General features: G+C 41.2%; 3 protein-coding genes across 5 annotated transcripts in view; 1 reads left to right on the forward strand and 2 right to left on the reverse strand.

Annotated features, from left to right (window-relative positions):
* Positions 1 to 320: 320 nt before the first annotated feature.
* pigo (phosphatidylinositol glycan anchor biosynthesis, class O) lies at positions 321 to 12,477 on the reverse strand. The gene is made up of 11 exons (XM_034096171.1): positions 12,283 to 12,477; positions 11,644 to 12,140; positions 10,750 to 10,893; positions 10,535 to 10,658; positions 10,295 to 10,454; positions 7,690 to 7,872; positions 5,593 to 7,186; positions 5,188 to 5,391; positions 4,711 to 4,895; positions 3,383 to 3,453; positions 321 to 2,476 (listed from the first exon to the last, which is right to left on the reverse strand). Exons 2-11 carry the CDS (start codon positions 12,137 to 12,139, stop codon positions 2,347 to 2,349), a joined length of 3,291 nt encoding a protein of 1,096 aa, XP_033952062.1. The 5' UTR covers position 12,140; positions 12,283 to 12,477; the 3' UTR covers positions 321 to 2,346.
* Positions 12,478 to 13,227: 750 nt separating this feature from the next.
* On the reverse strand, positions 13,228 to 19,437 carry stoml2 (stomatin (EPB72)-like 2). Its single transcript, XM_034096262.1, has 10 exons — positions 19,245 to 19,437; positions 18,601 to 18,753; positions 18,394 to 18,493; positions 17,992 to 18,050; positions 17,792 to 17,893; positions 16,290 to 16,424; positions 15,814 to 15,958; positions 15,222 to 15,301; positions 15,000 to 15,128; positions 13,228 to 14,359 (listed from the first exon to the last, which is right to left on the reverse strand). The coding sequence occupies exons 1-10, from the start codon at positions 19,287 to 19,289 to the stop codon at positions 14,267 to 14,269; spliced, it is 1,041 nt and encodes a 346-aa protein (XP_033952153.1). The 5' UTR covers positions 19,290 to 19,437; the 3' UTR covers positions 13,228 to 14,266.
* Positions 19,438 to 20,979: 1,542 nt separating this feature from the next.
* The window catches only part of LOC117455825 (protein unc-13 homolog B-like), a 76,262-nt gene continuing 71,589 nt past the window's right edge, over positions 20,980 to 25,652 (forward strand). For all 3 annotated transcript variants that reach the window (XM_071204968.1, XM_034095412.1, XM_034095411.1), the window contains exon 1: positions 20,980 to 21,211. In XM_071204968.1, coding sequence (XP_071061069.1) covers positions 21,190 to 21,211 — 22 coding nt within the window. In that variant the 5' untranslated portion in view covers positions 20,980 to 21,189. The remainder of the gene's footprint in view (positions 21,212 to 25,652) is intronic.

Here is a 25,652-nt window from a genome sequence, read left to right on the forward strand (position 1 = left end):
AGCAAAAAATCATTCGGAAAATGTTTACTGAGATAAGGAATCAAGTGAGATGTTCGGTCATTTTCTCATAGACTTCTTTTTGCAAAAAGTGGAGGCACTTTCACATTAGCTTTACTTTTGAGACCCAGAGTTTGTGTGTTCATTTTCAGTCTGCAACAAGATGTATCCCTTTTCTATAATGTACAATTGTGTTTTTCATTTAAAAGATATGTCTCATGACCTTGGTGAATTTCCTTCTTTCTTAACAAAAGTTATAGACAAACATTCCTCGTCGGCCACAAAATGAATCACGTCTGAGGTTTTCATGTAAAAAACTTTTATTACATTTCTCACAGAATGAAAAAAATCATCATAATGAATCAGATATTCATATATTAAACTTTTGAGAACAGAACAGAAAAAGCGCCCCGTCATCACACAACCTAGGCAAACCTTCACTTTGGGCTGATCACTACGGCAGCCGCTCTAAATGACCAGTCACTCCCATACAGCAGCCTGAGAAACGCAGCACTATTTCACTGTAGCTAATTCATTCTGAGTCAACATCCCTTCCATATCATGCATTAGCTAATTAGCTTTAGCTACTGACTACAGCTGCACAACAGTCACAGATCTTACTTCAGATACTGACTTATAAATTAACCAACTGGATTAAATGTCCCGTCAACATAATGACATCATACACAAAAAAAGGCATTGGTCAAATGTAGGCACCTGTTCCAGGGAATAAAAGTTGCAGGCAAAAGTTTAGTTTGAGATTTAAAGAAGGAATTATAAATAGGCATTAGAGATAGAAATCAGAACCCCTAAAAAAATTATTAAGAACCCAAAACCGTGTAAAAATAAATAAAAAAACTAAGTTCACAGTAATACTATGTAAATTGGCAGTAACCACACGTGCTGGTTATTTCACAATCTTGAAAAACATACCAAAAAAAGCCTCCAGCAAACACTTAGGATGTGTAATGCACTTGATATCTGATTATGAAGTAGCTCCACACATTGGATGGCAGACGGCTTTGGTGGTTAAAGCCTCTGCAGTAAAACACATTCACATGCTCTTTTATTTCTTCCGACAATGAATCCTGCACGCACACATGTACGGAAGCCCAATGAGGCAGGGGGGAAAGAATATTCTGGTGATCCATTTTCTGATCAAAATCGTTTTGTCTCTTTTGTTTATGACTCAAGAACAGAACAAAGAAAAGGTTTTTGATGGGATCATTTTGTGGAAATTGGTGAACAAAAGTGTTTTGTCAGGTGTTGTAAATCTAATTTTCTCCATAATAGGCTGAAGTGCAACTCCATCCCATGTATGAAATAGGATTAAAAGCATTTTAATATTTTCTTTCACACGTTCTTCATGCACTCTAAATCCGAGGCACATACATGGGCACTTAAAGAACACGCTGGAATAATGTAACAGCGTACACTGAGCTTTTAAAATGTAGTTTTTCTAATTGTACTCGCAAAACGTGGAATAACATACAGAAAGATAGAGTTCCGTACATTTTTTCCCTTATGGCGATTAAAATGGTCCATGTCATACTCCTAGGTGGTCTTGTCTTGATTAAAAGGTTTTGTTTTTTCATATCATATACAAATTATTATCATTATTATTATATATGCTTGTAAAGCGCTTTGAGCACCAGGAAAAGCGCTATATAAATGTATTATTATATTTTCTAACTGTGCTATAACTAAATGTTCTTCTTCAATGTATTTATGGATCACAATCAAGGTATAATTAATTAAATGATTAAAGTTCATTTCTATCCAAAACAAAGACATGACAGTAACAAACTGTACCAGCTTAATAAATGCAGGACAGACAACTAGTTCCAGCAGATTTAGAAAATGATTTTTTTTTCTCACTTGTGTCTCAGGGCCTCCGTACGTATGCAAGACTCCCTTTCAAATTGGAGGGAAAAAATCTCCAAAAGGCCAAATTTGTTTAAGTATGGTTGCTAGCCATCTGTTAACAGACTGCTGCTGTAAACTGTCTGGCTTGAAAGGTTGTATCCATGCTATGAGTTAGAAAAACAGGAGACATTCCTCCTCTGACCACACACAACTAAAAGTCTCCAACCTCATCAGCTAAGTGAGGCGGTCTACAAGCTTATCGTCTTACAGTACAAAATCTTTAAATGAGACTCAAAAGATGCTCAGTCAGTCCAAGATTCGACGTCCTAAAGTCCCTCTGGCTGAACAGGAAGTGTGCGTTGGCCTGGCCATGACGTATTTGTGGAGATCCTGATGTCAGACACAGATGGCAATGTTTTTTGTGAGAGGTCCGTATAAAAACTATACAGTGTTGTCTGCCATGTCCGTTCCCTCTGTTCTCTGCTACCTGGACGCGTCGGGGATGAGTCTCTTAAACCATCCGCCCACGGCCACGTCCACTCGCAGCACCAGAGCGACCCCGATCAGCAGAGACACGCTGCTCACCAGGAACCCCGAGGCCTCAAACATTAACCTGCGGGGAGAGAACAGAGGACATAGTAGAGTCTATATATACAGTATATCATTCTAAACGGGATTTATTCAGTCCATACTATAAAGATCTATGATTTTATTTATTTTTAAATAGGGAACCTTAACATGATTTCCCCATTTCAGATGTAAAAATACAAAAACATGACAATATTTGAACAAGAAAATTCTTCCAGAAATGTTTTTCCATAGTAAGTCTTAAGGATAAGATCTATAAATCAAGATATCTGATTAAAAATAAAATATCCATTCAAATTATTTAGTACAAGATCTAGATATTTGTTGTAAAATAAGTCCTCCCATCCTTAAACACCTTAACAGGGTTTTACACATAAAGTAAAAAACTATTAACATTGTGTATTCTGTTCAGGCTGTGTGTTAGTTTGTTAGCTTACTAATATTATCTTAGTAAGAGATCCAGGGCACAGTTACAAATCTAAAAACGGCACAATGTCTGATCTGCGCTCAAGATTTCAGGTTTCTTTGCCAGTGTTATTCTTTCTTTGTGTAAAAGACAGTGATTGGGTTCCGAATTCAAAGTACATTTGATTTTTCCTGGAACATAAATCCCTCCTGTCAGTGAAGAGATGCGCCTGCCCTCTAGTGGCAAACTTTGCGTGTAAGAATAGTCAAGGTCGGACACGTCAGGGACATAGATTAAAGAAAAACAAATGTTTGAGGAGAGGGGATCTTGAAAAAATGTGTTTCTCCATTCTGTTGAAGTCTCAATGTGATGCATTCTGATCAATGACAGGAACTTTGCTTTCTGGCTAAGCAGATGTAAATAAGGACACGAACATGGTGTTACTGTCAACCACTGCAATATATATTTAACATTCTTTCCTGTAAGAGAGTTTTTGTGAGCTGGAAAATTCATTCGAGCACTTACTTGGGTGCGAAAACCTTCCACACCATTAGGTGTCTCCTGAGGATAGCAGCAGCACAGACCGAAGAGAAGACCTGTGAAGCGACGTGATGTGGTTAAGGTACACGGAGGAAGCAAGGACTGCATGCAAGACGTCAAATGATTATTAAACATCAATTACAAAATATCCCAAATGTTTTAGATTGGTGACAAAATGTATTGGTACAGTCACAGATGCTGCCGTAATGTGGAAATCTATCAATCATCAGAATCAGAATACTTTTATTTATCCCACTTAAATCATGGGTTTCGTGTCACTTCCTCCACTTTGGAATGGGAATGAAAAAAACGATAAATAACATTTTTTAAATATTACGAAAAAAAAATATTATTTAAAATAAAAATAAGAAATTAAAGAAGCACTTAGCAAGAAAATAGACATTTATATATGGTAGTGACATTTCCAATAAATAGATGAACAAAAATAAATTCCTATTTTTGTATACATTTCTTTAAAGGTGGGGTAGGTAAGTTTGAGAAACCGGCTCGAGATACACTTTGTTATATTCCATGGAATGCTCTTAACATCCCGATAGCAATGAATATCTTAAGTGCTTTGACAAAAAATCCATAAAAAAATGTCGTCTGTGGAAGCCGTAATACTGTAAAAAGCACTTTTGGATTGGATTGCCACCCTGTCTGTCAGCCTTCCATCTCGTGCACGCACAAATGTATCTCGTGCCCTCATTGGGCGTGCCGTCATTGGGCGTGCCGTCATTGGGCGTGCCGTCATTAGGCGTGCCCTCATTGGGCGTGCCCTCATTGGGCGTGCATTGCAGCAGTACTTCAATGACTCGCCAGCAACAGGCGGCCACGTTCACCAGTCTGCTGACGTCATGCTGGCAGGTTCATGTGTGTTGGAGGAGGTGCTCTGTAAGGAAGTCTGAAGGAAGGGGCGGATTCTTGTCGGCTGTGTACTTTCAAATTTTAGTGCACTCGAGCCGGTTTCTGAAACTTACCTACCCCACCTTTAAGTAAAATGTCAAAGAAAGATAAAAAATCGGTATACAAACACTAGAAGTTAAAGTTTTACGTCGATATAACACGTACAATACAAAATATAGAGATAAGATTCAAAAGAAGCAAATGCAGTAGCACTTATAATGGGTTTGGCTTGTAAGCTAAATGTTCTTACAGGATTCTTGCCTTTTTTGTATCGTCATGGTTTAATACACCTATTGTAAGTTGCGTTGGATAAAAGTGTTGCAGTTTAAAAGGGTTCGGCTGCTCATGGTGACGAATATATTTGGTATACTGACCGGACAAAAGCGTGTCACGGTCTGTAGACGTACCTGTGCTCCGAGAATAAAGAGGTAGCGTGTTGCGAGTTGCAGCAGGGCGGAGGTGAACTGCTGGGGGTGTTCTCTCAGTCTCATCTCCATCACAGCGTCCTCTCCCTCGTCCCCGCAGGCTCTGCCCCCCCGACTCCCACGCACCTCACGCACCAGGGGCCAGAAGAGCAGCAGCGGACAGGCCACTGCACAGACACGTGTAATCAGGTTCATCTTAACTTTACAGTTCTATACATTAGCTGCTTTGTTTGATTTCATTTCTTTAAAAAATCATTCCAAGATATCTAATTTCCAGTGTGTTTTAACATTATAATAAGATCACTTAATTGTATTGAAATTCATTAAAATACATTTCTGGTACAGGATATAAATCCTTCACATCTCCAACTAGTAAAACAAATCACAATTTGGCTTCATAATGTTACAAAATGTCCTTTTGTTGACCCACATTTTTTCTGTTTTACTGTTAATAACTACCTGAGAACAAGATGTGAGAGGCGAAGGTGTTGAGGGTGACCAGAGAGGCGGGCAGCAGGGTGCCTGTGTGTCCGTCAGGGAACCCCACGAAGGCTGCGCCCCACTGGATGGAGGGGAAGGTGGGGAGGTGACCTGTGGCGTGGAAGAACTGCGTGGCGGCCAGAGACCAGAGCACCACCGGGGTCCAGGGGACGTTAAAGTCAGCTGTGGGCAACAGAGAGGAGGTGTTCAGTGGAATTAACTTCACAAGTAAAAAGTATATAATGTGTTCTTTCAACACAAACAACAATTGAAATAAAACTTGAGAATTGAGAACAGATTTTGTTCTTCTCTTGCCTCACAGGGCTCTCTTACACGAGACAAATAACGCCCAGAAGAATAGACGTGTGATTGTGTGAATCTCACCAGAGAAGGTTCCCTGCAGGCTTCGGAGGGTGGTGGAGGACGCGTGAATGTGCAACAGCGCTGCCATTTCCAGCAGCAGCAGGAGGAAGGACAGAGCCATGCCCTCCGGGTGCAGCAGCAGCAGTCCAATTCCCAGCATGCCGCAGAACAGCATCAAGGGGGCCGAGTAGACTGTCCCCAGCCCGTAGGCCTTCACCGCGGGGCTGTTGTCCACATCGCCCATGAACTGCTCGTCGTCGTCCAGCGAGCGACGCATGCGCTGGTAGATCTGCGGGATGAGGTGGTGCAGCTCGGCCTGGGTGCTGATGCCGGTGCTCGCTCGGTAGCGGGACGGGGTCTGAGACTGACCCCGGGCTGGGGTTTTATCCTTGGGCTTTATGAACACGGTGAGGGGATCCAGCCAGATCAGGAACATCCCGAGTCCCAGGAGGCAGAAGGCGGCCCTGGGGAGCACCAGCTGGCCCACGCCGATCAGCTCCGACAGGTTCCTGAAGCTGTCCTCGGGGGTGGCGCTGACGGCCCAGTGCAGCGCCAGGCACACGGAGGTCAGAGGGAGGATCCAGTGCGCCGTGAACACCGCCCCGCTCGAGGCGTTGAGGTTGCCGTAGTGGCGGAGGCAGCGTTTCAGCAGGTACGTCCACAAGCCCAGAGAGACGACGGAGAGGACGTAGTGGAGGTTCTTCAGCTGGTTGTCCTGCAGCCGGGAGAGGGGGGACAGGAAGGGGGACGGCTGGCAGGAGCCCTGTTCCTCCCGACACGCGTGGAAGGACAGGGAGAGGTAGAGGCTGCCAACCAGGACACCGAGGCAGGCGAGGAGGGTGCCGCTCTCCTTCCTAACGGTCGACGGGGACAGGGCCGGGGAAGGCAGGAAGCCAGCTGCCTTCAGAGGGTCGTGGATGGAGGGGAGGAGCAGGCCGTCCCAGTTGAGATGGATGGGAATGTAGAGAGCCAGAGAGAACACCAGGAAGGTGACGGCCCGACCTTCTGCGATCACATAGCTGTCGGAGAGCAGCGAGGCGCAGCGGAGGAGCGGGACCAGAAGAGACGGGAGGAGGAGGCGACGCGGGGTCAGCCAGCTGGGACTCTTCGGGGCTTTAGAACCGTTTTTTTCCTCGGGGACAGCTCTGGATCGGCGGGCTCTCCAGAGGAAGACGAGCTCTGAGCTGAGGGCGGCAGCAGCCAGGCACCATGACGCCTCCACGTAGCCCTGCGTGCCAATCTGACCGATCGCCACGCAAACGCCCGCAATAAAAGCTACGCGAACCGGCGGCTTTAAACCAGGACCGCTCTCCCGGATCAAGACGAGGGACAGCTCAGACACGATGAAACACGTCAGGCAGGCGAACGCCAGGATGGCCAGGCCCGCCGCCATCTTCAGCGGGTTGAAGCGGGCCCAGGTGGCGCGGCAGGTGGCTCTGACCGAGGTGAGGTAGGCCTGCAGCGAGGCGGCCAGCCGGGGGGAGGGGGGGCGGCCCTCTCTGACCGTGGCGAGGTACTCAGAGGAGAGGCGGGAGAACTCCGACTTCAGCTGAGAGAGGCTCTCCGCCGGGATGTCTTTGGCCATGCCGGAGTACGTCTCCAGGAAACGGTTGACCTTCAGGAGCAACAAGGTAAGGTGAGGTGAATTCGAGAAACAGACAAAAAACACGATTACTTAACGTGTTCTATATGTTTGAAAAAAAAAAATTTGTTTTAAATACTGTATTTAAAAAGGTACTTTTACTTTATTTGAGTATTTACTTTAAATGGAACTTAATTCCCCTACATCTTAGAGGTAAACATGGTACTTTGTGCTCCTCTACATTAGTATGACAGCTTTATTTACTTTTCAGATCAACATTTTTCATCCCCTTCCTTTCCAATGAAAACCACTTATTTCCAAATGCACTGGTTTTGAATATTTATGATAATCTGAAAAAGTGTCACTTTACAGATAAGAAAGTTCTCCTTCTTAAACTAAATCAACCAAGAAATGCATCTTAACAAACAGCTCATGAGAGAAATGTGAGAGTATCTTATAGAATATGATGCACCTTGATGCAATGCTTCTTCCATCCCTGGTGAAGATATTTAAATGGTGTCCTCTGAAGGTCCTACCTGTTTAGCATTGATCCACAGCGCCTCCAGCTGGCTGAGACCTCCTACTGCACCTCCTGTCTGCCCGTGGGGGGAGAACACGGGCAGCAGGACCTGGCCCACGCTGCTGTACGGGATGGGGACCCCCAGCAGCAGAGCCAGGGTGGGCACCAGGTCTGTCTGCGGCACCACGTCCGGTTCACTCTGCAAAGGTGAGAGAATAACAGCCCAGGGTGTTAAAGTGATTCAGCTTAAACAACTGGTAGAACACCCATTAGTAATGGCTGGGGTCCTGTATTCATTTACATCTACCTTCTGAAATAAGTCATTACTTTGCTAACAATGTAATGTTGTTCAAACTTTAAATAGATTCTGTCTAATGAAGCTTCACTGACCATATGACGTGTTTTTACGCCTGTGCTCATACTTTACATTTCATCAGCTGAATTTTGTACGTGATAGCTAAGGGGCGAGACATCTGTGAGCAGTTGACGAATCCCAACAGAGCTGGGCAGCTAACCAATCAGAGCAGACTGGGCTCTGGTTTCAGACAGAGGGTGAAAAGAGGTGCTGCAGCACATTGAAGCACAAAATACAAATGACAATGAGCATAATATATCCTCTTTAAATCACTACCTATTTAGGCTTTATTTTTTTTTTATTTAGTTTCAAGAAGATAAATCTGCAGGGAAAGTTCATCTTCAACGTTTGCCGAATGCAAACTGCCTATAATTACTTAACTAATTGAAAGCTTGGATTAATTTGATTCATCTACAAATAGATGTTTGAGCACCTAACTCCACAAATCTCCCAAAGGTTGGCGTAGTAAATTATCGGCAAGCAGATTATGAATAATGACTCCATTAAATGAAGAAGTCATTTGCCACCGCGGTGGTATTTATTAGGGAGATTGCTAGATAAGTTGAATCATGAGGAAAATTGAGTCTCCGTGTCGAATAGGAATTCATACAGATGTAGGAAGAAGCTAACATCGTCAGATAGACAGCATTTTTTGTTCTTCTGAAAATATTTCAAATGTTTATTATATTTAACCAGGTAAAAGTCTTATTGAGATTAACATCTCTTTTCCAAGAGCGACCTGGCCAAGAAGGGCAGCATGAACAAAGTTACAACAGATAAAACACAGAAATAATATTATGTATTGGTTATTATCTTCTCTTTGTCCATTTATCCTCCACAATAAACTGAAATAATCTTTCTTAAGATGAATTAATTCAGTGCATGACATTAAGGATGTTGGGAGATGGCCCTGTGGGCCATCTAAGCTCATTTACAGATGGCCCTGAGCCCAATAGATTGCCCTGAAAAATGTGCGCGGACGAAATGACGCACGAAGGGTTTGGGGGGCCTCCCCCTAGAACATTTAGATTTGTGCAGGTCTTAGATGCTGTCTGGTGTATTTAGACTGAATTATAAGATGAACCACCACAATATTATATTGTACAATTGTATTCTTCATTTCACTTGTTTGTTTGCATGAATTCTTGTTTGTGTTTGCTCGCTTGCATGCCCCGCATAACTATAAGAAATACTTAAGTTGTTGGTCAAAACACTTTCCATCTGATGAAGGCAAATGCCTTCCCAGATGTAAAAAAGTAGAAAACATTACATTCAGTTATAACTGCCAAAACAAACATTATTTACACTATTATGGCCCCTGTTAAAAATGTTTGTAATGTTATCTACTGTTAGTCTGGGAGACCTCGAGTGTACACTGGCCGGCTTATTAGAAATGAAGAATTGGCAAGAGGTCGAAACCAGCCTGAAATAACTGCTTTATACAATTATTAATTACAAACAAATTGCACGTTCAGGGTGGTCATGGAGTACTTGAATAATGACCTGCATGTGAAAATATTATTGCATTTCATGACCTGCACATGCACAACAAATTAATGACCTGCATCATGTAATACAAATAAATAGTACTCTGCCATTTATGCCTGAGAATTAATAAATAAATGACTTAGTTTACTGATTCGATTCATTGTCCGGGTAGTATTCATTGTATAGAAATCGTATTGACCGGGCCAGCCCGAACATCGCGGAGTTGGTCGAACGAATGCCTCCTCATCCGGAAGCTGACCGAGCAGACCCGAGCAGCAGTTGAGGAGCAGAGCGCATCCGCGAAGCACACAAAATGGCGACGTCCATGAAGAAAGACGGGTTGACCGACTTTTGGCAACGTTTTCCAACCGATGTGACCGCTGTCAGGCGCTGACACGTCTCCACAATTGCCATAATAGATTGCCCGATCGGGCAACCAGCAGGTGAGGCTTCATTGCCCGAGCTAAATACTAGATTGCCTCGGGCCATCGGGCAGTCGTTAATGTCGAGCCCTGTAATTATCTAGAAATTCATCTTATTGAGCTCTTGATCATAAAATAAAAAAGGGGCCATATTATGCTAATTTTCAGGTTCATATTTGTATGGTGCGTCTCTAACTCTGACATGTTTACATGCTTTAATGTTCAAAAAGGTCTTCTTTTTCCTCATGCTGGATATTAGCCTAGGCAGACCATTACATGCACACAAACCTATAGCACACTACAGGAAAGGGAAAAGCATAATAGGGCCTCTCTAAAACCGGCGGTGCTCTACGGACCTGGGTTGGCGGTCCGGGGAACAGAGGGGAGGGACTGTAGAGGAAGATGGCAGCGTCCGTCTCCTTCTGACTTTCCCCGCCGTGATCCCCCGTGTCCGTCATCCCGTGATCTCCCATCACCACCAGGAGGGTGTCGTTCTGCAGGCGGTCGATCACAGACCTGGAGGGAAAACGGGAATATGGTCAGAGGGATTTCAGGGAGAGACTCATCAAAGATGTCTCGGATGTGGCATTCCTGACCTGATGACCCCGTCCATCTGCGTCAGCTTGTCCGCCATGGCCGGGTGGTCGGGGCCGAACCTGTGACCGCAGTGGTCCACTCCGAGGAAGTGAGCGACCAGGACATCCCAATCCTCGCCCACCACTGAGAAAACCAACAGCAAGTGACAGATGGAGAGGTGTGAAGCGCGAGTGCGATACGAGAAGGCTACGGAAGTGCCGAGGTAAATACATACTAGTGGAGTAGAGGTGCTGGAGGATGCCGTTGTCCACCGTGTGCAGATCCTTCACGTTGAAGGAAGGGAAGGGCAGCGAGCGGTGGAACTTCTTCGGAAACAGATTCTCCCAAGTGTCGTCGCCCATGAAGACCACGCGCTTGCCTGTGAAGGGAGTTCAAATCAGAGCATATGCCATCAGTGACATTGACTTGGAAGATTTTGAGGTGTGATAAAGCAGTGGTTCGCAACTTTTTCAAGTTGTGACATCCCAGAATAACCCTGTCTGTGTTTGCAAATCTCCACCCAACCAAGCAAAGGCTTTGATTGCTCATAAACTGTCTGCTCTACAGTGGTAGATTAACTAATATGTGCTAGCAGGTGGTTTCATGTTTTTTCGTGTCTCACCACTTTTGGCATATGATTTCAGTAGGCACTAAAGCTAAAACTAAATTACATTGATCACAAGTTACAACATTGTAGGCGATGCAATTTAAAAGCAATTGACCATGTTTTGTTTTTTTTACTCCACAACCATATGGCGACCCTCAGGAATAATCTAACGACCCAATGACTGAAACCAATGTCATAAAGTATGAATTAAAACATTAAAGATGGCTCCATTCCATTTAGATGATGCATGGAGTTGTCGTGCCACTCATTCATGACATTGGAAATCTATTGGGAAGAAGCCATCATTAACGATATTATCCACACCTGTGCTTGTCCTGCCCTACCACAAGCATCCATTGGAGCATAGTCAGCAGAGCAGCAGCAGCCCTTTGATGGCGTTAACCTCCCCTTAACAGGTTGTAAAGAACTGTCAAGATAGATTATCTTCTTCAATTCTGCAGAACATCCTAAATGAGAGTCTTGCAGAGGACACACGATAAAGACATCCGTGTATCTACTCACCCACTTGCCCAAACTGGTGGATGAGGTTGTCCTCCAGGATGGCACTGGATGCAAAGTTGTTGCCTACATCCACAAAGGTAGGCAAGGAGCCAGTGGTGAAGCCCTTGATCCTCTGCATGGTGGTCGTCGGTGGGTCAGCTCGGAAAGGATACAGGCGGCTGTGGGAAGGCCTGGATGTGACTGTCTCCTCCAGCACGGGCAGCTTGTTCTCATAAGGTCTCGGAGACGTGTTGTTGGGGTCAAACCAGGCGAAGTCGATCTTGAGGGCGTCGATGATGAGGAGGACTGCCCGGCGGAACCGAGGCTGGACCCGGCAGAAGTCGGCCGGTTCCTCCCCGGGCTGCAGCACATCCCCGGGCTGCAGTACGTCCCCGCAGGTACTGGTCCGGTTCACCTCCAGCCTCACCAGCAGGAACCCGCCGACGAACAGGTAAATGCCCACAAAGTACACCGCACACACCCAGAGGAGCAGGGAGAGCACTGGAAGCTTCTTCATTCTGCACACATACAGGTTCAAGCAGAAATACAGTCAAATAAACCTGTCTATGGGGCTAACAAGATGCTAATGCTAGTAACATTGAAAGAGACCGTTAGTAAGTTGTTAGCTGCGGCTAGCTTGTGTTAGCTCTTGTCACTGACCTTGCAGCAGTCGGGTTTTCTTCCTCTCTCTGCCAGAGGGCGGATGTGAGTGTGTGTGTTTAGTAACAACACAAGGGTACAGGTGTCTCAGGTAAATAGAGAACGGCGCGACACCCCCTTCACCTTCATTGGGACTCCGGTACGATGAGATTAGAGGCTGGTGACAGCAGCTAGGAACTTCAGCGTGCGTGCAACCCGGCGGAAATATGAGGACGGTGGTTTTCTGTGTAACGCAGAAATGTTGTTTGTGTTTTTTTCCCTACACCCGGACTTTCAGACAGACATTTCGCTCCACTGTTCGCTTGCAGGGCCAGGGGTGTAGTAAATAGTAATACGTTAACATTTAGCTTTCTTTGTTTTATATAAAACATTAGTTAGCCTGCTGCTTCTATTACTACATTTTTGAGTTGCCTCTTTAACATGGTTGTAGAGAAAGTTCTTGTTGACGTCGTCATGATGGGCTATACCCTTAAAGATGCCATGTTATAATAAACAGAAGGAAACTTAAATTGGATAGTGCTGAACTGCTTTATTATAATTTAATACGCAAAACAATTTATAATGCAAACCGTAGTAGACTGTAACTACAAGCTTCCTGTAAGGCAAAGAAGAGGGCTGAAACACACTGTATCACAGATGGGAGAGCGAGGACGTGAGTAAAGAGGTTTCCCTCCGTCATTATGTTGAGGAACCAAATTCAGTCCACTGCGAATTGTAATCTTGTGACAATGTACCTAGAACAGATATACTTTCTTTGTTTAGATGATTTTGAATGTAAAGTCATTCAATTTAAAGTATTTCCCATTTACAATACTGAAGCATTTATTTTGTCGTCTTATAGTTTGCCAAATATTCCCGACTACATTTACAATACCATGTATCCCTATAACGAATAATGAACCCTGGCAAGTTCAACATACCTCTACTGATTTAAAACAATAGTCGGACATTTATACATTGATTTATTGACACTCAGACCCAATTAAACACCTTTTTTACATTGTATTGTCATGGTAATTGTACATTGGCATACCAAAAAAGTGACCCATAACATGGAGGGCAACTTTAACGTCTTTTTTCAAATTATAATGTAAGATTTCATTCATTTACAGTCAAGGGTTCCCAAACATAACATCTGAAGAAGTCCAAGTGTTTCTTTAGGATCGTCTATGCAGTATTCTTCCAACGTGTATATTTTCAAACGTAGCCTACTTAGTCTAATTCCACTTCACAAATCTTTGTTTCTTGTACTTCATGAACCTCATGACATAAAAAAAAAGACAATTATTGGACATTTGTTCCTATAGGGCCGGCTGTGTATTTACAATTAACTAATAAGGTATTGTTAAATAATATAAGTAGATACTGGATAAGGGTTGCTTTTAGGGTGATGCTTTTTGTGAATCAACTTAATTTTGTAAAACTTATCAGCATTATGAAGCAAACAGTCAGACATCATGTAACTCAAAGCTGCTGGTCCCAATAAGGCTGAAGACATATTACAAACCTGAAAGCTTATGTAAGACAGCCCTCAATATCGGTATCAAAAGTCAAATACATTTAACAAGATTGTGTGTTTTAATTATATTTTGAAACCTTTAAGTCCACTTGAGGTCATGTAAGTACAAATAATTAACGTATGATGTTAAATCATTACTGCACGACCGTATTTTGCACCCAGAAGCTGGTGAATCCCAAAAACCTGAAATCTATTTCTCCCTCTCGCCAGCCAAAGTCACTGTTGTGAGAATATTTGGCTAAAAATGTGTTAATTTCCCAATCAGACAATAACGAAACGTAAAGAATAGTCAGTGAAGATTAGAAATCCTCAGAGACAGGACATGATTTTCCTTCTGTCCTGTCAGTTGAAGCTGTGTGAAGCTTTTCTCACGACGATGCCCTGGAGTCCCAATAACTGAAAACATAACTGTAGCTGCTTGTGGTTCTGTGTCAGTAGAGTTCATTCTGTGTCCGCTGAGTCCTGCTATTGATGTGGTTTGTTCCCATCATCATCACTCTTCTTCTCCTCCACTACATGTGTGCTCGTCTTTGCCAATGAGCTGTAAATGGTCATAGCCTGAGTGCAGGAGGACAGAATGAGAACAATTATTGCTATGCATTGAAGACAACAAGAGAGAATCATTCTGGTGACTAAAAACACAAGTTTCAGTTTACAACATTGACACTTGTCAAACTCAGACAGCAGTTAGATTTCACTTCATTGTATCTTTAATTAGACATTGTACTTTACTTAATAAATGTTACTTTTTACTTCCCATTCCTATTTTAATGTGTTTAAATAACAATACTGCACATATTTTATTTTTCCAAGTACTTTGCAATAGTATAGTGCACGTCGTTTTTTTTGGTATATCCAGGTTTCATGTAAATAATGTTCTGTCTTATTTTATTTTGTAAAGCACTTTGAATTGCCGTGTGCTGAAAAGTGCTATATAAATAAACTTGCCTATATCTTAACGTAGTTTACATTTTATTTGTTGGTTTTTTTTCTTGCTTTTTATGTACACCAAGACAAATTCCTCGTATGTGTCAACGTATTGGCATAAACCTGTTTCTGATTCATATAAATAGTTTGTTTCTATCTTTTTATTTTATTTAGCTTTTCTTTATTTCATTGTAAAATGAAGAAAATGTCACACAAGCCCTTTTTCCCTGGATAATAAAGTACTCTGAGATAATGACGCTGGTGTACGTACCTGTGTGACCATGCTGCTGATGTCCCCGGTGCTGGAGGGCAGGAGGATGGTGTTGGTCTCTTTGGCGAGTTTGGAGAAAGCTGACACGTACTGCTCAGCCACGCTAAGGGAGGCCGCCGCATTTCCATTCTGTGCATTGTACAACAAAGGTAAATACATCAACTTTGAAAAATAAGACAATGGTCGTATAGAGCTCATTGAAAAAGATAAACTCCTCTTCACCTGCTCGGTCAGAGCGTCTGACAGCATACGGATAGCCTTAGACTTAGCCTCTGCTTTGGCCAACACTGCTTGAGCCTCTCCTGCGGGGAAACACAGTAATACTTTGTCCATTAATAACGTCTCACTTGTGTCCTGATCCAAAGAAATCCTGTAGGTCATAAGGGCAACACTTCTGCAAATGTTGACTTGTTATCTCTAAATAAGTATCAAGTCTTTAGACACAATTTCTCTTTGTTTTGAAAAGCTAATTCACACTTGAGATGCTTTATCATTATTTTGAGAGTTCAGTATTTTTGAGATGCTAAGTCGTACATTGGAAACACTAAAGTGAAGTCAAATGTTAGACGCTTAGTCCACTTTTTGAGTTTGTCATCATAATATTATTAACAGCTTTGGTTATCAGAAGGCGAAGTTTTCATCTCACTTTCTATCTTTTACTGGCAGAAATAGGCTTCCATAGGGATACAAGATGTTAAGCCTTGCATCCTGAACCTAACAACCATAACTAAGCACAGCAGAGATGGCAGAAAACAGAACCAAAAAAAAACTATAGGTACAAAACAACTGAGCTGGGTCTTTGAAGTGCACCCACCAGACGCATTATTGATCTGCTCTGCTTTCTCTCCCTCGGAGGCCAGGATCTGGGCTTGTTTATGACCCTCTGCGATGTTAATGGCCGCCTCCCTCGTCCCTTCAGACTCCAGCACTGTGGCTCTCTTTTTACGCTCAGCCTCCACCTACACAGGGGGAATACATAAGTGTGTTTTCCTGTGATTAATACAGCTCACTAACTTATCCAGCCTCACCGGTATAATGCCACTTTATAGGGTTGTTAGTACAGTCAACAAGACCCGACATGTTTTCCTAGGATTACAGTTTCTGTTTTCATATAAGAAAATGTGTTAAAAATCTGTTGACAACAATCATTTACTTCATTTGAATGGCCGGTAAATACAAATTCTGAAGTTTATCAATTTTCTCGCTTCTTCAATCTCAATGAAATATACTGAAACAAACGTATATGTGACACAAAAAGCATTTGTTGAAGGAAAAATATTTGGCCCCCACCTGCATCTGCATGGACTCTTTTACCCGAGGGGGAACATAAATATCTTTGATTTCATAACGCAGGCAACGGATCCCCCACTCGTCTGAGGCTTGGTTGATGGACTGGACAATGTTGGAATTGAGGGACTCCCTTTCCTTTGAGGGGACAAAGAAACAAACATTACGTGACTGCAGTGCGTATGACAACTTATACCGAAGAAGAATGTGAAATAAAGCAGTCATTTGTTCTCCTTTTCAGTTTTTATTTGAGAAGGGTTTCAAAACTAGCCTATGCTAGAACCACGCAGCACATCTCTGTCAAGTTAAATCGTTTGCATTGTCCGTATTAAAGAAGAGCAAATAAGTCTTCAAAGTACTTCCTATTGAAGGATCGATAACACGGCTTTAAAAATGTGTTGCAGCTACTGATAATAAAACAATATTGCGTTATAAACCGTATGTGTAAAAGCAGGGCTCGACATTGTAAATGGCCCGCTGGCCCGGAAGCACTATTTAGCCAGCATAACGTACTTTCCACCTGCCTGCTCGGACCACTAAAAACATTGCTTTAAAAAAAAAGATTGTCCTGTGGTATTTTGACCATTGTTTCGTTTATTAACGCTACAACATCGCGTTTCGTGAGGCGATTGTTGCCGAGTAGAGCGCAGCGCGAGCAGTCTCCCGTGCGGGAGCGCGCTCCTTCCCTACAGACTTTAGCGCCACCTAACCATTTGCCAACATGTTTTTAAAACCAGCGGTAACCGGCCAAGCGCCGGGCAAAAAACAATCTTCAAATAAAAGAAAGTCACCGGAGGAGTTAAAGGAGAGGGACAGGGAGTATGAGAAGAAGAGCCACGCTGGCTTGATCGATGGAGTTGGCTTCAATACGATGCCAATATAAACAAGGTATTCTGTCGGCTCTGTACATCAATGCCGACCTATGCTGACAAGTAAGTGAAGAGTAGAACATAAAGGTATTCGCTATGGGGAAATGTCCTAGAAGTTTAGGAGAATGACGGTTCTAATCTAGGCTATTACATAGCCATTACATTTCTAACTCCTAATGACAGGAAGGCAGAAAGCGCATTATACAAACAATAATAATCATAATGATAATAGCAGACATTTTTTAACAATGACCACAATATTATTATTTTAATAAACCAAATATGAACAATTGAGGAAAATGAGGAAGAACCAATTATTCAAATGTTGTAGTAATGTAGTTTGTGCATAAATTACTATTGCAACAAATGTGTTCATTTTCTTCATTATTAGTCAATTCTTTGGACGAATGCTCCGGGCCAGTGGTTACAATGGTGGGGCCAGGGACAATACAATTCCACTGTGGAATTTTACCCTTAATGTCTACCCCTGGCAAAAGGTATCTTTGTTTATTACTCTAAAAGTCCTCATTACCCCAACCCACCTCTGTATTTCTTTCTCGCCTATTTATTTCTTATTGAATTCAGTTCATTCAAAACAATAATAAAAGTTATTATCGAATCAGTATTTGCCCTTACCCTGAACACTTTGTCCAGTGTGAGTTTGCCCAGTTCTGACCTCATGGTGGTCTGTGCCAGCTGTGTGACGGCATACTGAGGATCCTCCACACCGTAACTGGCCTGGGAACAAACAAATTAAAAAGGTAAAGCTAGTATTAATGTAATCCGAGGTAAAACAACAATTATTGTATTAATTGAAGCAGTTCTTAACAGCGTACCTTGTAAGGGTCTAGGATCCTTAGGTAAAGCACTCCATCAATCTGTAGCGTTACATTATCTGTAAATACAAGAAGCACTCATTAAAAATAAATAGTGTTTGCTGTCACAGGAGCTGCACAATTTAAATGCTTTAAAGAGGCCTTATTATGCTTTTTGGGGTTTTCTTTTTCCTGTAGTGTTTTTAATAAAGGTTTGAAGCGCAGTAAATTATCTGCAAAGGCTAAAATCCCAAAGTTCCCTCGAGAAGGAGTTTCTGTGCCACAAATATTTAGCCTCCAACAAATATTCTGCCTGCTGCAATTTGAATATTGCACTATTCCATATTGCGATTTCCTATTTTTTTTTTAATTCAAATTGGATAATTGTCACACTTATTTTTGGACACTTGATTTACCCCTCACCTAGAGATACTGCAGACTGCTCCGGGACATCGATGACCATCTCTTTGAGATTTTGCACATAGCCAATTCGGTCCAGTACAGGTATGAGGAAGTTTAAACCCTAAAAGAGGAAAAATAGCAGTGTTTTTGAGAATGTGTTTATTGTTTCCCCGCAGTAATATTTGACAGTATTTGGTAAGGAATCTTCTGACAACAAAGGCTGTATACCGGCTCTAGGATTCGGTGGAAGCGACCCATCCTCTCCACCACCCAGGACTCCTGCTGCGGCACAAACAGGACCACGGTGTTCATGGGAAGGCTGGACGCCCATCGCTGCTGGGCCGGGGTGACCCACAGCCTCGGCGCCGCACGCTGGGTCTGCTACACATGCAAACAGGCAGGAAAAACAAACAAATAAATAAAATATGCTTGTGAAACCAAAGCCCCTGCAGCAAAGAGTGTTATTTAATATATATGATGAATATAGATAAAGCTGCAACTGAACATTTATTTTATTTTTGACGAATCAATGTATTAAGTCTATCGAAAGCCTCCAAACTGTACATAACATTTCTGATTTGCTCGTGGTATTTATTTGAAATACAGTATGCATTTGGTATGTGAAAAGTGTACATGTGTAAATAGCATTTCCCAGGCCATAATGAACGATTAGCATGTCAGTCAGTGGTTAGCTAAATAAAGTGTGCCTCTCGTGTTAACTTGGCACGGTCTCAGGAGTTATTATATCCAAATAAAGAGGGACATTTCGTGGATTAATAACACCCTGGCGCACGCTGAATGACAACCACTTTACCAACGGGTTTTCCCCAAGTTAACATGCCGCCGGAAGTGCTTATAAAGGTTTAATTTACCTGCAGAAGGGCCCCGCCGGTCCGACACAGCGCCCGTAGCATCATTCAAATGAATTTGAGTGATTGTATTTAGTTTCGGCTTCGTAAATGTGACTCTTTACAAACTCTGTTCTCATGTGTATGACCCTTAACGAGGAGGAAATGAAAGTTACATCAGTGGTGCAACGGTAAAAACGTCGCTACGGTGAAGGCTGCAAAAACCGTACGACTATGGTTCCGCTTACACGTTGATACTACAGTTTTTATTTATCACACAGGGAGGTGCTGTTGGCTTGGTATTAGCTCTGCTGCAGGTGTGTGTTATAGATGTAAATGTACCAAATGTTTCTAGAAAAGCGCTATACAAGTATAATGTATTGTTATTATTATTATTATTATTATTATTAAATGTAGCTTCTTTGGGATCTCTTGGTTTATGTCGTATCTGTTCAAAAGGACGACATTGGGTCAATATGGGAATTCGGAAATAGGAAAAGCAGACAGCGGACAGAACATGAGTATATGTTTATATGGCTTTATAATGTGTTCCTAGTATTTTGTGTGTGAACAATAATAGGGGGTACAAGGGTTTGATAAAGCTGACCTGACTTGACCCTTAACAGTTGTTGTGTTGTTGTATTAACAGAGTTTAACTCAACCACCGAACATATTACAGTAATGTCATAGATAAAATACTTAAAGCAAAAAATTGTTATAATGCATTGATCAAATTCATTACAGTATAAAACTATGACATGAGAAATACAAAATAGTCAGAGATTGGGGATCTTGTGTGATTTCAGATTCAATAATAGTTGTATGCACCATACTGTATATACTAAATAAAAAAATCCTGTAAACCTACTTGGTAATAAAACTGATTCTGAATAAAAGTCAAAAACTCTAAAATGTAAGTCACCATTCACATTCAATAAAAGATAAATGTTGTGTGAAAAGGCATATTATTAATGAATACAGGAGACTAACTACTATAAACATTATTAAAATAGCTTTATCATAAAAGAAGAAATGATGGTGCTCAAATTGAAATGTGTATATACACAACCAGTCATCCATTTTAATGACAAAGAAAGTCACATCAAGGGATCTATACATTACAACAATAATACGAAAAAACATCATATTTGTTGACAGACAAACTCAAAAAAACTGCTGACATGCATTTCTTTGTACAAAATAACATTCAATTGTAATTAACAGTGGAAACGTATCATTGTCTTAAGGGTAATATATAACTTTCTATTGCATGTGTTGTTTTGCTTAACATATCATGTAAACCTTTTCAAAGTGTAGCCTAATACAATATTGGCATCCATAAAATGGAAAAAAATAGTCAAAAAAATCACCAAGAATACATACATTTAAATAATTCGACTTTTTTTTCAAAGGTTCCATCATACAATTTAAGCAATACAAAGTGTTATCCTATTAATATATTCAAAGAAATTTACAATAAAAAATATATAAAAAATGATATATCAACAAGTTAACCATGAATATGTCATGTTTATCTTGTTTGAAATAATAATTAGTATTGCACAATATAATCTTTTAGCTTGGTCTTCCTCCAACCCGTTCCTCTCAGCGATTGGTCGGATATCTTTTAATCGGCCCCGCCCTCTAGCGCGGTACTGTACTCTGATTGGTCAGCTCAGACGCCAGTGACAGGTGCATAGACCCCGCCTCTATCGGTGCTCTCAGGTTGTTCGTCAGTCTGGAAAAGCTGTGATGAGAGTTGTAATAATGGCGTGGCCGTGGCGGGGGGCTGCCGCTCTCTGCCCGAGTCCAGCTTCGGAAAACCACCTGTAAACGTCGATTTGGAGCTTATCAGTGATTTGAAAAAGTAATTCACCGTTTACAATGATACTCGACGAAGTAAATCTCCACTGAGAGCTGCTCTACAAACTGTGTCAAACTACTGGACTATCACTGGACAAGCTTTACCATGTCGTTACTGTGTGTCAAAGGTAAATGTCACTCTTATTTGCATTTCTTTACACGGTTATAAAGCACTTAACTCTAAGTTTGATGCTTAAAAAACGAAATTGGTCTAGTTAAATCTGGTTATTTCAATATAATCTAACAGAACAGGTTTTCTGGAGACATCCCCTGGGACTAAACAAAATGGTCCTGTTGTGATTCAACGCTTTATAACCCCACACTTTTGTTTTAAAAAAAAATCATATTGAGGTTGTTTTTCTAAATTGGATACGATATGTTACTCGTTTGTCTGAGCCCTTTATATACCAGCTGTTGTAGCTTAAACCAGAAACACTACTGACCTGTTGTCTATAGAGGTTTTGAAGATATTACAACATACATTTCAGCCATGACTAAAAATGATGTTAAATGTGGGTTAAACTCCAGCCAAATACAAATATTTTTTTTATTATTTGCACTTAAATTATAAATAAATCACTTGTACAGGTTAAGGTTAACATATAAATAAGGTTGTTGCTTTACTGATGGGTATTTTAATTTGACTGACGAATAAATTATGATATAAGCAGTTTAATGTCCTTCAATAAAACGGATACAGGGGCCTTCCTGCCTCCTTCTGAAGGTTGCTAAGGGCCTCACTGTTAATTTAGTGGATGATGAAATTACTGAGCTTGTACAACCCCTACATTTTAATAAAGTCAAAGTTAATTAGACAAACACATGTATCAATCTGGCGTCCATGTTGGAGAAAAAAAAGACCAGCAATAAATAAGATCATTTCAGGGGTCAACATGATAATATGCCCAATGACTTTGTGTGTGTATAGCTCCTTTTTCTTTTAAAGAATGTTCAAGTCTTCCTTACTGGAGCACGTTTCTAGGTGAAAATGACACCAAAGTAAATCAGGCTTGGACAATCCTTGCCAAGCACATTATGTAACATCCTATTCTGTGCTGGCCAATGCCAAGCTATTTGGTTCAGCTGTGAGGATGGGGTAAAAAATAAATAAGAAAGACTGCTTTCATGGTTTTTAACTTATTTTCCTTTAGGATAATATTTAGCTTAAACAAATCTTGCTTTAAAGATTGTATAAGAGAATATTTTACAGAGTGTAAAAATACTTCTTTACCACTCCCCAAGATGACAATCAAATAGAGATATTTGTATTCATTGTTTATCGCAGAATATTTGTTTGTAGGTGCAAGAAGTTAGGCCAACACTCATCTGTCCAGTTGTTCTCAGGGATACATGTCGACAGGATGTACTGAATTGAAAAATTCAAATGCATTGAAATCTTCTCACCATTTTTAGATAAAAACACTGTTTTTCAGGTCATTGACAACATAACTTTTAAAATGAATAACACTATGCCCCATTATCAAATAAATTATAACAGTGTACTTTTCAGTCCCATCATCTGCCTCAGGTCAGGTGTCGTACTTTTTATAGAAATTATGTTTGGGATGTCATTGAGCAATTGGGTAAAAAAGTGAACTTTTATGTAGTTGGTCTGAGGACTTGGAATACGTGTGCTCCAAGCAGAAACGTTTTTTAAATTATCCTAGGGTTTGAGATTTTTTTTTAAATACTCAAATTAGGGAGTATATTCCTCCGTGTAGTTGTTTTGTATCCTGTCACTTGAAATAACATTAGGCTCGAGGCAATCATCCGTACATCCTGCCGACACCTTTTAGAGTTGCAGTCCTCTTGCTTTTACTCAATTATTACTGCAAGTATGAACTGCAGGTGTAACATTGTGTAGGGAATAAATAGCACACTCCCTGAACTTCTCAGTACACTTCTAGAAATCAAATGTTTGTTTTGCAGATGGAGGCTTTGTAGGTAATCCCCTGTCTGATTCTGTTTGTCTCATTATTGTTATTTGGGTGTTGAAAGTTCCAACTCGTGGCTTTAAGCATTTCTTTTTATACATTTTGTACCTGGCATGTGTGAATGGCTGTCAGTATTATTTCCCCAAATGTTCTGAAATGATTGGAAAATTAAGTCAGGACTCATACGCAGCTAATTATTTGCAAATATCCTTCTGATATCTCCGATCATGCATATTTACACAATCTGTCATGATCCTAAGTTTCCTTAATGCTTATGCAAATGTTATGGACGTCACTGCCCAGCAATTATGCTCACAAGTAAACAGCTCTAATTTCAACAACATACAGAGCAGGAATTCCCCATTTGAAGTTGTGTTAAGTTAACAGTGGTGTTTTTCTAACATATCAGGAGTTATTAGCTCATTTCCACTTATTTTGAATCCACCAAAACGGTGGCATCCTGGCAAGTTGCCCGGGAAGATTGCCATGTTCTGCACAAATGGGGAAATTCCAGTCAAATATAATAGATGTTTATTTTAGAGCTTGAAATCAATTGATAGAAAGGCTAGATAAAAGAGGACCTACACTGTATTGTGCTTATTTTCAGGTTCCGTAATTGTATCTCGTGCCTTTTTACTTTGACATGTTTCCATGCTTTAATGTTCAAAAAGGAGAAACTCCCTCTGGAGGGAACTTTGGGATTTTAGCCTTTGCAGACCATTTACATGCACTCAAACTTATAGTATATAACACACTACAGGAAAGGGAAAACCCCCCCCAAAAAGCATAACAAATCCTCTTTAAGAATGCCTTCATCAAGGCCGTTAATAGACTTTTGAAATCAAAAATGTTTTTATGGAAGGCTAGGCTGACACGATAGCACAAATAATTTCCCTCAGCTTTAGGCATAAATATTCATACGTTTTTCAAAGTCTGACAGTTTAATATTTGGCTCTCTTTCCAGGGTTCATTTTGAACCTTATCACTTCATTTTATGCTAAAGGGAGTGCTTTCTTTAGGTGCACGCTTTGTGTGGTGCCTCAACTATAAAAAAAACTGCACGAAACCTAGATATTTATATGAACTTATTTAGAATTCTACCAAGATCGAACTCACATCAGCCCTCTTCATGCGTGGCCTGATTTTCAAAGCTGATGTTAAAACAAGAAAGAAAAAAATATGAATAATAGATGTGAGAGGAGCAAATGTAAAAAAGACAAAATAGTCTTTTACCTGCCAGGTCTTGCGGTTGGAAGTTCTTTTTTAAAATATAAAACCTGGAAACAATGAGCCTCAGGATGAATTCGGACGTCGATACACCAAGCTGGCAAAGAAAAATGTTACTCGCAGAGAAAAGGTCAAAAAGAGGCATCTTTGTGTGTGCACAGAAAGTTCAGCCCCATGGCTCCACCAATGAAGAGTTATCGTACCAAATGGGCCCACCGTCCATTTATCGATTACTGTTATGGTAAGCTGTTTGGAGTTCATGCAGCCCATAGATAACAGAGGAAAGGGTCTTGGGGCAGGTTGCTGTGTGATTAGCTGGCGTTGTGACTCATCCCCCGATAGCACAGCTTGACAATGTTGTTTATTTATTGGGAGTGGAGATGCTTCGTCTCCATGGCGATGTCTTTACACAACAGATAAGTGGTTGTCCTTACAAGTGGACATGTGTGTGGGGGGGGGGGTCTCCTGCTGCGTATTAGGGCAGGGCTGACTGGGCGCATGGCTCCCATGATGCTACAGTATCTGAGATCTACACACTCACACACGTCATTAGGTTTATTGTAAGAATACCTGAGTGGTGCAGTCTTAAATAAATCAGCATTTTAGGGCTTCCCTCGTCCGTAAATCAAAGTTTTTTTGAACGACTTTTTGTTTAGACACTAGAAATGTGGTCATGGGTAATAAAATAAAGAAAGAAAAAAATGCAGTCGAAATTTTAGAATTCTATTTCCACAATTACAATTCTTTAAAAAAAAGAGGATAATGTTTTCAAAAAATTGCAAAATGAATAACGGATCTTTTTTTGAATTAAGGGTCTCAAAATCTCATTAGAAAGTCTGGAATTGTAGGAGGGTAGACCCAAAGTGAACCCTCCCCCCCGATGGCAGGGGTCGCCTGTCTCTGAAAATTGGGAACCCCTATACTACTTATATAGTTGAAATGCTCTGATTGGATGTGCCCTTTACATTACTTTAGTAGCAGTGAGATTAATTCAAATCTGTAGCGAGTGTTCCCATTACTCAACACGTTCCAATCGACTGTAAATCCACATGTTACAGATGATATTTGAAAAAGAATCCCAGAGTAACTTTTTCACCCCCGAATTGTTTCACCGTTTATTTGATGGTAAATGCAGGGGGCTATTGTTAGATCTATCACCATACATTGTTATGGTTGTTATAGGTAGGGTAGGTAATTCACCTCGGAAACACCTTTTGTTATATTCCATGGAATGCTCTTAACATCCCGATAGCAATGGATAAATGAAATGCTTTGACAATAAATATATACAAATATTTCATCTGTGGAAGCCGTGGCGCTGTAAAAAGCAAGTCCAATTCCATCTGTGCACAAACTTATCTTGTGCCCTGATTGGTCATGTGCGCCTTCGTGTGTGTTGGAGGAGGGG

This window comes from Pseudochaenichthys georgianus, chromosome 12, assembly GCF_902827115.2.
Source record: "Pseudochaenichthys georgianus chromosome 12, fPseGeo1.2, whole genome shotgun sequence".
In the NCBI taxonomy this organism is placed as follows: Eukaryota; Metazoa; Chordata; class Actinopteri; order Perciformes; family Channichthyidae; genus Pseudochaenichthys; species Pseudochaenichthys georgianus.